Source organism: Trichoplusia ni, unplaced genomic scaffold, assembly GCF_003590095.1.
Source record: "Trichoplusia ni isolate ovarian cell line Hi5 unplaced genomic scaffold, tn1 tig00003069, whole genome shotgun sequence".
Classification (NCBI taxonomy): Eukaryota; Metazoa; Arthropoda; class Insecta; order Lepidoptera; family Noctuidae; genus Trichoplusia; species Trichoplusia ni.
The window spans coordinates 137,875-150,688 of NW_020800322.1; the positions used below are offsets into that span (position 1 = coordinate 137,875).

Here is a 12,814-nt window from a genome sequence, read left to right on the forward strand (position 1 = left end):
GCTAAATCGATAGTTCCGTCCGGAGTTTTCCATTCGAATGTTGTTACAGACGACATGTGATCATTTCCCTGTGCCTAGTTTTTGATATAAGATAACTTCTGGTGGGAACATCACTGGCAAAATTAAAGGCTAAAGATACACCGATTCATGTGTATAGCCTTGGGTGCTCCGGGTTACACGGAGAGCTGCATTATAACTTAAAGCTGCTAAGCATTTCTTGAAATAAGTCAAGATCCGATTCTTTGATACCGCCGAAAATCATAGAAAGCTTCTAGTCGATCCAGACCTGATAATAGTAACGTAATTTTGCCCTCCCATCCTCGCAGGGTTGAACCTTGCTAACGTAGTAGCTTTCATTTCTGCTTCAGCTAGAGACTTGCAAGTCACGCTAATAAGTCCGGTGATTGCCAGTAACATTACGCATAAAATTTGATATAACATAGCCCTGGAAAAAGACTACTGCATGCCATCTCGTCAGGTAGACCTTAAATGAAACCTAACCTAAAAGGCTAACTAAATGTCAGACCATAGAAGAGTGCCTAATGACAATGCAGTCTTCCGGATGGATATCTTTGGTACCGATGAAATCTCGGAGACTGGTTGCAGCTATTGGTTAATACCAATTTGATAATACTCCTGTAGTGGAATCTGGAAATGTAGGTCGAAACCATATTTCATTGGCAAGCCCAATTTACTGAGTCTGAAACACTCTATTGTAAAAGGCAAGATTTAAATGGGAAAGGTCCAATCAGTGTTATTTTACTACGATTTTAAAAAGTCCTCTTTATGGAACAGGTTTCTGTGTGCGCAAAACGCAAAGACCTAGATGACCAATAAAGTAATGTATTATAGGTTTTGAATGTATGAAAACAAAGCTCGACCCTAAATGAAAGTTCTTGGAACTAATATACTTTTACTACAATAAACTACCCACTATAAAACGAAATAGACTTCACCGAGTTATTTAGTTTTATCAATGGTGAACCCATTATAGTAGCTTACGTATTTTAACATCTAAAAATCCTTTATTTATTCTTATAATTTCTTGATATTCTGCTAAATCGTTGTTAAAAAGCTATCTCACCCAAATAATAACAAATTCCTGCGTGATTATTCTGTTTTTAGTTTGATGCTCTGATAGCAATCAGAATGCCTTCCGTAATGTTTTTGTACTACGCCCAAAATATAAATAAATACAAACATCGGTCTCCTTCGTTCGCTTTGTTGTTGTTATCTTTCTTACTCACTTGCACAGAGCCGCTTTTTCCTACCGTTCCATATCTACCAAATGTTGCAAGGTGCGTAAAAATTACCATGTTGTTAAATATTTCAGTACGGGAAGTTATTGATTTTTACTTCGATGGCCTTATTTTTTTTGGTATCTCGCAAAAATCCTTATTGATTTGTAGTTTAGTCTCGAATAACAAGAGTTTAATGTTTTTATTTCTAATGGTTTGAGTTTTTATGTAACATCAGACGTTAATTAAACATAATAGTTTAATAATATTGTAAAAAAGTGAACTAGAAATTTTCACACAAATTATAATTATGGTCTTATTATCATATTTTTTGGGTAGCGTGATTTAATGGCAGTTCGCTAGTTATTGTTCAAGCGTTATTCTTAGCACGGTTTTGTAATTAAGTTGCCTAATACGAAATAATAGATATAAAAATTGGATCAGGCCTCACACTTTTATCTACTTTTTAATGTTACCAAGTTATTTAATACTACCATAGAGAAAAAAGGTAGCAGTGCATTCGTTTTAATGGCAACACTTTACATGACAGCCAGCCAGCTGTGTGGAATGGATTGAAAAATAACTCGAAAATCGTAGCTCTGTCCTTGATGTGTCATCCATTACAATAATTTCTACAAAACGTGTTGCTTGGAAGTCTCGAAGTTATTAGTAATCATCGTGTTTATTTATCGGTGTTTTAGTGTCCAATTATTGGTTTCGTCAATTGCCTTCTTCGGTGACAGGTAGTGTTAATTGTTAAAATGTTTATGTAACGCAGCATTGTTCGATCGCTGACTGTGTACTTCATCTTTTGTTCCAGATAGCTCCGCGGTGTGTCATTTATCGTGCGGTGAGTGATATACGTGTTGAGTACGGTCAGCAAGTGCAAGGCGGACGGTGAGACTCGAGTGTGGACTGGTGTGATGTGGTAGTGAGTCAGTGTAGTATAGCGCAGTGGATGCGGAGACAGCGTCGTAGCGCTCGCCCTGGCATGGTGCCGGGCAGGTAGCGCGCGCGGGCGGCCTGCGCAGGCCCCACACAAGCAGCCGCGTGTGTCCCTCAGCGTCGTCTATGGCCGAGCAACACATCACACCGTCGTCGCACTCTGCACTCACGAGAGAGTCCAGCGGGTAAGAACACTCACAAACAACTTTAGTTTCCCATGCCTTCATTGTTAGTCTGTTACAAAAGTATACTTATAACAGGAAATCCTGGATGTACAATTGTCACTTCGGGTTTAAACCGTTCAGCCCAGATATTAAAATATATAAGGTTTGGTGTCGTCAGCTGAAAGCGAGTGATACAGGACATTGTATTGCTTAATTTTGTGATATCAATAACCCACATTTATCTTATCAATGTTACATATTTACTCACAAGCGCATCAGTGTTCTAATTTTGTCAGGTTTCCTGTGTTCAGTAAATAATGTGTATGTGAGGATTGAGACTGTGACCTAAATAGTTATGAGCATCTTTTGCTATAGACTTCTGAATAGATGAGATTGGGCATTCTTTATGTTTTAAATAAACAACTACTACCCACATAAGGCATGCCACAAGAAAAGCAGGCATAGCTTTGAATCACACACAATCTGCTACTTCAATGTTTATTATCATGAGCGAGTATACTAAATATCCATTATTGCTGTAATGATACAAAGAAAACTGATTAATACTTACTCCCTCTGCTGCTGATAGCTGCTGCTAATGTTTAAAATGCATTGAAAGTGAACATATTGCTGGCTGTTGGCTGAAAACCATAATTACACAGATTATATTTCCAGTATATTCTGTCTTTCTTACCAACAACACACCATGTTCTGTATTTGAATAATAGTATATTGGCTGCCTGTATGTTAGAATTGCCCTGAAGATAGTAAACCAAACCCAATATTTTTTAGAAAACAAATAATCAGAATAAGAAACTAACAAACTGTCTGTCCAATCTTTAAGATTTGTATTCTTTAAGTTCACAACTTAAAATTCAATCAAAATGCAAAGAGAACCTTCAAATTGCTGTAATCTTTTAGCATGCATGTTACCCTTTTCAAAGCACCTATATTCCTGCGTAGCATCTAATTCAATTTTCAATTCTTTTTATAAAGTTTAATCTTTGACAAGCTAAAAAGCTAGTGTTGTCTGCCAAATGAAACCACGAATGTTTTGACTAACTTTAATAATTAATAGGACTGAAATGCAATACTTTGACATTTTCTCTTTTTTGTCATATATGTGCTAGTAACTTATAGAATATCTTAAAAAATATATGCCAAGCGAAGTGCACGGGCACTACCTACCTTTTTCTTTGTCGTTTTTTTGAACCCTCATAACTTGGGTTTAGATTATGCTATTATAATATCAATAAAGAAAGTAAAAGTATAATTATCATTATCATTGATTCACAGTTATTAATTTATATTTTCTAGCTAGTTTTGTCAGCAATATGAACAAGGTATATTTTACCAATTAGTTAGCCTAGCTGTCTATTATTAAAGTAAATACTAACTAGGCACCACATTAATTATTTTATATAATTTATATACTGAATTCTTCACAATACAATTAAGAAATAACACTTAGTGATATCATTATAGTTATTAAAACTTGGGACTTGTTTCCTTCATTAATTATGGTATAATTTATGATAACAACAACATTTAATTTGTCTATGTTTGTAATTAGTATGATATGATTAAGGTAAAGATTTTCCAAAAACAAACCATTTATCTTGACTGAATATTAGATTATTAATGATCTGAACAGACAATTGTTATAATCCTAGACTATTTATTGGTGTTTATGAAAAGCTCAATTTTTAGAGTGTTAATCAATAACATAAGAACTAATTTGGACAGTGTTTTAAAAAAAAATATGTTTCAATAACCAAATTTTTATTATTACTCACATATAATACATTTGAGTCATGGGACTTCTTAAAAGAAATATTTTTGGAACATCAAATGACCCATGGAGTATTTCTATTTCCAATGGATATTAGGATGTCTATAAACCTATTTAAAATCTAAAAATGTATGATTTAACCCATATCAGGAACATTTAACTGAGTAGGGTTTTCCAATGTTTTTTTTTTGAGGGCAGCCATCTTGTCTTTCAATGTCTTATATCTAAGAATAAAGAGATATGAGACTTATTGATCCCATAGGAAAATGGATCAAGCTTTGTTCAGCACATTGAAAGACAAGATGGCTATAGATACATTCAATAATGAGATGGCTTATAACATTACTGTTAATGAGTGCTTGGAAAATGTATTAACTAACAATTAGTTAATGCATTCCTATTTTTATTGTCATTTCTAGGAATGAGTAACAGTCCACTTTTAGTGCTCTAGACTGAGTTATTATTATTAGAAATGAAAATTGTGTCCAGTGCACATGTTATCAGTTTTTACCATAAAATAAAAGAGTATAAGTTTATTTTCAAATGCTTATTTACAAAGAATATGATGATTCTGTAAGTTAGAATTACCTGACTCTTAATGTCCATGCAGTGTATCCACCAATGTGCATTTGCTCAAAATTCTTATAAAATTTTTTGATAATTCCTAAATAAAAGCAATTAATTGCAATTACGAATCCTTTATAAGGTATCACAAGTATTCGAAACTTGAGATATTTATTATTATGTAAATCACATAAAGTAGCATATAACATGTTGCATATGGTTGTGGCGCAGGTCTTCTCCTAGCAGGGTGGTGGGCGGTCGGTGGTTGCGTCAGGTGCGTCGAGCGAGCCATAGCCGTCGGAGCAGACGTAACGTGACGTCGCCCCTGCCGCGCTCCACCAGCCGACACTCCTCCAGCCGCGTGTCCGACGCGGAGCCCTACGCCAACGTCGAGCTGCGCAGGAGCTCGCGCCTCATCAACACACTGCCCAGGTCCGACTACTCCATCACAGAACGCTGGTCCTACGGAACAGACGTATACGAGACACGCTGTGACACTACCGAGTTTAAGGGTGGAGACGCCCACAAATCTAGCGTTCACCCGAAACGCGGACGGACTTCCTCGCATGACAGGAAAAAACGTAAGACCATATCGAACAATAGTGCAGAGGAGTGCGTCGCATATTGTACACGCTCACGGACTGCTCTTAAAACCAGCGAGAGTGCTTGTGAGCCAATTCCGAATAATCCTAAACCTCATACATTAACACAGTTTCCACTGAACCAGAACGCCACAGCCACTTCCACCCAAGCTAACCCGGAAGGTGGCTTGCTGCCACTGGACGAGAGAGACTTTGCTTATTCACCGTTCAGCTCGTCGACTGTTACCGAGTTACTTGACTCAGATTATTCTGTATACAGTCCTACAGCTAGTCGACGAAAAGGGAAGAAGAGAAAGCGATCTACACATCGCTCGCTATCGAGTAGAAAGAGCAGTTGTCTGCTCAACGTAGAGGAGTGCCGGAAGAAATTTAAAATAGATTCGCACAGTAAAGACGAGACAGACACTAGCAGTACTGGAAGGTCGTCAAAACACGAGCTCGACAAGTCAGAACATACTTCAGGAACTGCGTGCACTTATCTGCTACGGAATAGACACAGCCACCTTGGACCTCCCACCTCGACTGTCATTAGTGACCATTCCGGTAAATATTCACTATTCACAATCGTAGACATTCTGTTGCCAAATTAATTAGTGCATACTTATTAATTACATTCGTTGGAGCGTATTTAAACATGTAGGTGCATAATGTAGGACTAGTCTTAGCTTATCAGGTAGTGTTATCACTTGTATCAAGCGCAGTCATTCATCGTAGATAATGCATATTGATATTGCAGCGAACCCGCCGGGCGACGTGGTACACAATCAAGTAGCGGCGGAGCACGAGAGTAGCTCCTCTGACAGCGTCGACAGCGGCAGTGTCGCCACCCCGCCACCATATAGCGATATCCAAGGTCACTGGGATCATCATAATATACTGTTTATTATACTTGTTTTTATAGACAATTGTTATAACGTGCATGTGTTTGTTTACAGAAGCCAGCTCGTCAAAGGCCCACAGCTCTGCGAGTAAATTATTAATAGTCCCGCGAGATCTTCCTTACTTGCGTCAAACTAACGCGCGAAGGGTAAATTTCTCTATATGCTAATTAACATTATTCTTATTAATTATGTTTGCTAAGGACACGCACATTCATTAATAAATTAGGTTGTCGTTAAAGGTAATGAATAAGCGAAAATAACAATTGTTTTTAACCGGAAATATTGCGATGACGAGCGAACAATCTAAACAGTAATAATTTCATTGTATCGAACATTATTATCAGTGTTAGTCGTGAGGTCGCTCAGTCTAGAAGTAGACGTCACAGTGCCGATATCTTCGCGAATATAAAATATACCTATTCGTTATAGATTACATTATGAATAATTCATATGTAGAAGTGCATTGCACAGTTGTAAATATGCGTGGTGCTATGCGATCGTGTGGTCAGTGAGAGTTGTGTTGTGCGCAGAGCATCGCAGCTGCGACGGGGGCGACCCTGGGTGCTTGCCTGACGAGGGGAGCCAGCACTTCGCAGCGTCATCGACAAGACACTGCGTCTAAAAGACAGGTACCACATACATACGCTGCCCATAATAATTATATACTGTTCATTAAAAGGTTACACTGAGTAATCTACGGGTCAACGCAGTTTGAATATTTAATAAATAATATAAATAGATCGGTTTCGCAATACCATTTGTGCGCCTTTGATATAATTTGAAGATTTGCGTTATCACCATTACAGTAACATACATATTGTTGTAGATAATTCTGTTATGTTTATTTGGAGGATAAGAACAAAAACAATGCTATGTGGATAATATTATCACGCCATATTCTCATGACGTATCAAAACCGCGCGATAGACAGACGTTCACATAATATAATTAACTGACGCGGTAACGCTTACAAAATGTTAGTGTCCGTGATATGTAGAAGATATTGCATCCACATGTGTATACAACGGGCTTTCACCGTTCAAATAATACTCTACTTTATTCTTATAAAGCAGGACGGATAAATTCGTCGATTGTGACTATACGGTAGTTTTTATTTCAGAAAGATTTAATTTAAAAACATGAGCAGTATAATATATATTCAGTTATTCCTCAATTATCTAATAATAGGATGATTTAATAATTTTCGAAAAAGACATTTTCAGCATTCAACATGAAGAACTTTTGCAAAAACATGTATCTGACTGTTAATTGAATGACAAACATACATTTGAAATAATTAATTATTCGATAAAAGCTATTTAAAAATAGGCCAATTCTTTCAGCGAAATATGGTACACCCAACATTAATACAGGTTAAACAGGATAAAACCAGACGCTAGTCCTAGAACATCTATCAAAATATAAAGTAGCGTTTAAAAAAAAATATTAATTGTGCATTCTTTACGTCCAATCTGTCAATCTTGGGTGACGATTTGAAATACATATTACATAGGGAAAGGTGAGTGAATATAATGAAGCGGTTATGTAAAACAATTGAAAGAAATTTCTTATTGTCTTTGTTAAAATTCCTGATCGTAATGTTATGTGCAGGTATCCAGTAGCGAGGGCGCAGGCAGCAGCGCGGCAGGCGGGCGGCGAGCGCGAGCTCGCGACATGCCGCAGCCGCAGCCAGCGTCCACGCGTCGAGACAAACGAGGTAACAAACCTTACGGCCTTCATACATACTTGAACACTCACATACGAATACAGTCAATAATAATAATATCATTTTTACACTCACAATTCACACTAAATAGTTTTAAATATTGGTTCATTCATGAATTGTTACACTACGGTTATCCTACAATACTTATGTGTAAAACATTATACGTTGGTGTTAGTGCAGGAAATTATCTAAACGAAGTGTGTTTTTTCATATATTTATTGCAAAGTTCTAAGTAAATGTACACTTATTCAATGTAATATGAACCAACAGTTAATTACTGAATATGACATTTTTCAAAAATGTAATGCTAATGATGACTATGTCCGTGCCGCAATGCGGGTTGCGTTACCGTATTATTAAACAGTGTGATACCAGAATTTTTGTGTTATCGCCATTAGGCAATACAGAGGAATATTAGCAACACGCATCGTAACAAATGCCTAACACATTCATCGTGTCAGTTTCTAAGTTTCAAACTTCAGAAGGCTTATGCAGTCTTCGTCGCAATTTACATCACTATGTGGGCACTTAGTACATGCTATACAGGCCAACTATGTCCCCTTCGGTGTTTTTAAGTTAATATAATATGTAAATAATTCGAGGATAGGACTGCCATTATCACATCTAATTGTAATATTCTGTTAACTTACCGTTTTGAATATCAAGCTTTCACTGATTTGCTGGTGATTCGACATAAATGTGATCTTCCTAATAATCCCGTCTTTTTGTAACAGGTAAAAGCAGCCTGGGTTCTTGTGCCAGTACTGGTGGTGCGTCCAGCCGGTCTCACCCCCAGCCTTTAACAACGGTTAGTATCCCAGAATACATACAACTGAAAACAAACGTCCGTATGCAAGAACGGCGTGTAACAAATTGCCGTCCCAAAGAGATACACATACAATAAAAATAAAACTTAGCCAAGTGTCGTTCATGCATGCTACTTTTAGTTTGATCTAATATTCTTTAACTATGTCTGCTTCTTTTCTCTACCTTAAAAGTAGAGAGAAATAATATTCTTCGACGCTTCTTTTATATAATGTGAGTTAAATATAAGAATATTTTGTATTAACCACAATATTTGTTGCAGGGTGCCGTGGCATCCACATCTTCCACCCCGCCGGCTTCTGCGTCAGCTCTGATGCCTGACAACGCAGCCAATGATGCTAAGCCCAAGGGCAAGGGTAAGTTAAAGTAGACTCTGCTTATGATGTCAAGGCTGTATTATTGATCAGAGATTTGTTGAATTAAAATTCTAATGCAAATCAATCCTATGAATCCCAGGTACGAATCTTAGTCATACGAATTGATTAATCTAGGTACAATTAAAGTATAGTTGTCGTAGTTATGGCTTGAAAACGACAATTTGCCTAAAAAAATTCGTGACAACTTTTTGTGTTCTGTTTTTATTGTAGTCACAATCCAATTAATAATTTAAATTTATAAAACATTGCATAGGCTACCAATTTGGTGACTGAGCGACCTGATTTGTCTTCATTGAGTATGTATATTGATTTCGTTTGTTGTTGCACAGCGTCGTCCTCCTCGGAGGAGTGCGCTGGCGGCGGGGGCGGCGGCGGCAGCGGCGTGGGCGGCAGCGGGTCGGGCGCGGGCGCCGAGGAGTCGTCCTCGGAGGAGGGCGAGGTGGGCCGCCTGCAGGCGCTGCTGGAGGCGCGCGGCCTGCCGCCGCACCTGCTGGGCGCGCTCGGCCCGCGCATGCAGCATCTGCTGCACCGCACTGTCACTGCCAACTCGGGTACACTACCATATACATACCTGCATACCTGCTTATACTGACTGCCGTAAAGGCTAACTTACATATTTACTCCGCTATGAAATACATATAGACTGAACTAGAACGCAACATGCTTGGTCCTAAAGTGATTTTGCTAAAGGTGATAATTTGTTAAAGGTCCCATTTATTTTCTCCAGTATGCAATAGGCACATGTTTGTGTGTCATAAAATTTGTATGTAATAGATTTCATAAATATAAATGCAATAATAGACCATGGCAGTGCATGATACCTACCATACAATTTTTTAGGGCCAAACACATTGCTTTGCACCTAATTTAAATTTCCTTTTTTAACACAATATTAGTTCCTTATGAACTATCTAATCCTGGAATTGTCAAAAATTGTCATATCATTTTGTTTATACATTCGTACCTAACACAAACTGTCAGTCCTCAATAATATTACAAAAACAACAATGTAAGTTTAATCTGAAGCTAGTTTATTGACTTCATAATAACATGCGATAACGCAAATATTTACCTAGCGGCAAGTGTACGCAGCCAGTCTAGCGTGCTTTCAGTATGTATCTATAAATATTATCGAATGTAACAATTTAAACTAAAAATATAAACTACCAATTTTTTCAGTAATTGTCACTACCAAACAGTCAAATAGCACTACTAACCACTCCATTAGTTATTGAAGTTAAACATTATTCAGTTTTTGGTGTCCCCAATTAGAATATGTAAAAGAAAAAGTTTTTTCGTCCTACTAACATAGTTTTAGTTCATAAACACTATTACTCATAAGTTATTAGTTACTTTTACTCAAAATAAATGATATGATAAGGACGCGATTTCGACTTCGCAAATCGCTTTGCATAGCTCTTCCTTGCACAAATTTTGAAAAGATAAAGAAATTTCCAAAATATCGTGATGTTAAAGCTTAGAATTGTTAAACACACATCAAAACTTTAGAGGGCCGTACCTTGAGTATAATCTAAAGTACAATATTAATTGATTATTTGGTAACGCAGCTGCTTCGAAAGCGGCTCAGCTGCTTGCCGGGCTGCAGGCCACAGGCGACGAGGGGCAGCAGCTGCAGGCGGTGATCGAGATGTGCCAGCTTTTGGTGATGGGCAACGAGGACACGCTCGCCGGCTTCCCTGTGCGACAGGTCGTGCCCGCGCTCGTCAACCTGCTGGCCGCTGAACACAACTTCGATATGGTGAGATTACTTTTCGTTATGCTACATTTACTATATATAGGTATACTGTATTCACTATGAGGCGACATTTTTGATATGCAAGATCAAAAATGTCGCCTTAGGTGTCGAGGCAACTTTGTCTTTGTCACGTGGAATGAGAGACATTTATTCTTCTTTTGTTTAGTTTCTTAAAAAAGGTATACAAACATATAACAGGGAATCTAGCGTCTTTTTCATATATTTCAGTAGTATATGCGATTTGGTAATCTTAATTATTGGTACGCATCTATGTCATTTTAATCGGATTCAGATAGCACTTATGGGTCAATCATAAATACATTAAGTTTAAATGGTTTAAAAGAAAGGAATGATTACATGAAAAGTAAAGAATCTAGATAGTGTGTTCTAACAAACAGTCAGCTTTGATATAATAAAATTGAAAAACATTCCACTAAGCCCGTCTCTCCAATTATATTATAAGTACTAAAGTACTATAAACGAATAATGTAACCCCGTCCAGATGAACCACGCGTGTCGCGCGCTCACGTACATGCTGGAGGCGCTGCCGCGCAGCAGCGGCGCCGTGGCGCTGGCGGTGCCCGCCTTCCTCGACAAGCTGCAGGCCATCACCTGCATGGACGTGGCCGAGCAGAGCCTCACCGCGCTCGACATGCTGTCCCGGAGACACTCCAAGGCTATCCTGCAAGCGGTAATATCACTACACTATACTTATATGTATAATACTACTGCTATCATTTTTAACTATAGAATTGCATATTTCAGCTACATTGACACAAAATTGTCGTTAAGTGAGTTGATTGAAATAGACCTGTCAAAACCTACCTTCCTACCTGGTAAACTAATTCTTATAATGGTGATAGGGCTGCTATACTGATATTGATTGATAATAAACTTGTAGCATTTCTAAAATAATATCATGTATCGTAACGTAATAGTTTGCGGGGGCCATTTTGGCTGCTGGCTCATTTCAGTAATTTTAGTTGGAATAACTAGGAATTTTACTGCATAGTTCCGTATGCACTTGGCAGCGAATTATTTTTCCATTGTCACATTTCCAAGTTGTTTGTATGACTAATCATTATTAAACAACGATGACAACATAGAGATAAATATGTGCATAGTTACTATCGTCATATTTGCAATAATCACGTAAAACGCAACAGAAATTACAGACAGAATTCCTATGAAATTACTGATTCGTACATGCTTAAATGAGGCGAGTTGGTATTGCTATACATTACAGACCCGCAGACCACTAGCATCAAAATTATATTAAATACTATTGCTTATGTATCGCAAACCCACATCTGTATAAGCCTTTAATACCGAAATTGTTTATATACACAGCGCGGCGTGTCGGCGTGTCTGACGTACCTGGACTTCTTCTCTATCAACGCTCAGCGCGCCGCCCTATCCATCACGGCGAACTGCTGCCAGAACCTCACGCCCGATGAGTTCCACCTCGTCAGGGACTCGCTGCAACTCCTGGCTAATAGGTAAATACTAATAATCATAACTTCATGGTGATAGAGGGAGATTATTGAACCAGTTACAAGTCAAACATCGAAAGTAAACTGATATTTGATTTGTATTTTTTTTTGTAACCTTAATGTTAAGGTTTAATCTCATATTCTTAACTAGTCGCGAGTTGTGGAAACTTTTTTCTCTTTTACAGTTTATCTAATTTGACACTAATTGAGTATTTGTTTTAACAATATTCTTATATTCCAGACTTACTCAACAAGACAAGAAATCAGTGGAATGCGTGTGCTTAGCGTTTTCACGCCTCGTAGACAGCTTCCAACACGACCCAGCTCGTCTGCAGGAGATTGCCACACCAGAGTTGCTCACTAATCTGCAACAGTTGGTGAGTATCGTTTTAGAAATTTATAGTCTATAATTCTTATCTTATCTTGCCTAACTTGGTCGTTTTAAAAAGCC

The 12,814-nt window shown here is 37.9% G+C and overlaps 1 protein-coding gene across 3 annotated transcripts in view; it reads left to right on the top strand.

The window, feature by feature from the left end:
• LOC113507692 (E3 ubiquitin-protein ligase TRIP12) overlaps positions 1–12,814 on the top strand; it is a 34,898-nt gene that overhangs the window by 10,566 nt on the left and 11,518 nt on the right. For 2 of the 3 annotated variants that reach the window (XM_026890627.1, XM_026890629.1), the window contains exons 2-14: positions 2,059–2,368; positions 4,935–5,848; positions 6,042–6,158; positions 6,241–6,332; positions 6,717–6,815; positions 7,798–7,903; positions 8,647–8,720; positions 9,000–9,093; positions 9,444–9,665; positions 10,683–10,873; positions 11,373–11,561; positions 12,221–12,369; positions 12,605–12,740. In XM_026890627.1, the coding sequence (XP_026746428.1) occupies positions 2,310–2,368; positions 4,935–5,848; positions 6,042–6,158; positions 6,241–6,332; positions 6,717–6,815; positions 7,798–7,903; positions 8,647–8,720; positions 9,000–9,093; positions 9,444–9,665; positions 10,683–10,873; positions 11,373–11,561; positions 12,221–12,369; positions 12,605–12,740 (2,442 nt within the window). In that variant the 5' untranslated portion in view covers positions 2,059–2,309. Of the gene's footprint in view, positions 1–1,773; positions 1,982–2,058; positions 2,369–4,934; positions 5,849–6,041; positions 6,159–6,240; positions 6,333–6,716; positions 6,816–7,797; positions 7,904–8,646; positions 8,721–8,999; positions 9,094–9,443; positions 9,666–10,682; positions 10,874–11,372; positions 11,562–12,220; positions 12,370–12,604; positions 12,741–12,814 lie in introns of those variants that run through there. The other variant, XM_026890628.1, reaches the window with a different exon arrangement.